At 48.1% G+C, this 782-nt stretch overlaps 1 protein-coding gene across 1 annotated transcript; it reads right to left on the reverse strand.

Moving 5' to 3' along the window:
* Positions 1–29: 29 nt before the first annotated feature.
* On the reverse strand, positions 30–579 carry LOC105458720 (the record flags this gene model as incomplete). The annotated part of the gene is made up of 1 exon (XM_011704238.1): positions 30–579. A coding segment is annotated over exon 1 (550 nt), but the record flags the coding sequence as incomplete, so codon positions are not given.
* Between the last annotated feature and the right edge of the window lie 203 nt (positions 580–782).

Below are 782 nucleotides of genomic sequence, written 5' to 3' on the forward strand. Positions count from 1 at the left end.
TAATTTCCACGCGTTGGAATAATTTATACTATCGGCGGCGAATATTTTTATCTTGTTGGCTGCTTCGCCGTTTAACGCTGATTTCAAGTAATGCAGCTTATCAATGTCTGACAAATCTTCCCGAGAATCTATCATATCGCGAAACGCGTTTTTGAATGTTAACCAGCCCTCGTAACTACCGTCGAATGTGGGCAAGGGAGCCTGAGGCAACTTAACTCGCCGCTTTGCGATAGGCGTTACGTTTTCGCCATCGGTAACTCGCGTTTCGTTACTCATTCCGCTAGTGCTCGCGGTCGAAAGGTCTGCCGCATTTAAGATATTCTCGATTCTGCCGGCGAGGGAATAAAAGCGTTCTTGGATATTCGTGAACTCAGCTTGATGCCCGTCGCTCGAGTCTAGCAACGCGAGCTCGTCGTTATGCTCTTCGTACGCGTGATATAAGACCGTTAAGCGCGCAATTCGCAGTTTTAACGTGGCGTTATCTAAACCGCCCTTGTCGAGGAGATTGACTAAGCTGGTAATCTGGGATTTCACGGAGGTCCGTTTTTGGACGAGGAATTTGACTCTATTGTCGGCCATCGTGATCCGATCGTATTGAAATTAGGAATGAACGACTTACACTGATGTGCTGCGATGCGTGAGCGACTGCCGTTGACGTCCTTCAAGCCGAATCGAGTCTCGAAGATGCGCTGCACACAATTGCTTCTTTTTGCGTTGTAGGAGGCCGAAGACCTCACAGGAGGCACCAAATGGTTTGTCAGAAAGGATGCAATTAAGTTCCC

Source organism: Wasmannia auropunctata, unplaced genomic scaffold (assembly GCF_000956235.1).
Source record: "Wasmannia auropunctata unplaced genomic scaffold, wasmannia.A_1.0 LD334383.1, whole genome shotgun sequence".
In the NCBI taxonomy this organism is placed as follows: Eukaryota; Metazoa; Arthropoda; class Insecta; order Hymenoptera; family Formicidae; genus Wasmannia; species Wasmannia auropunctata.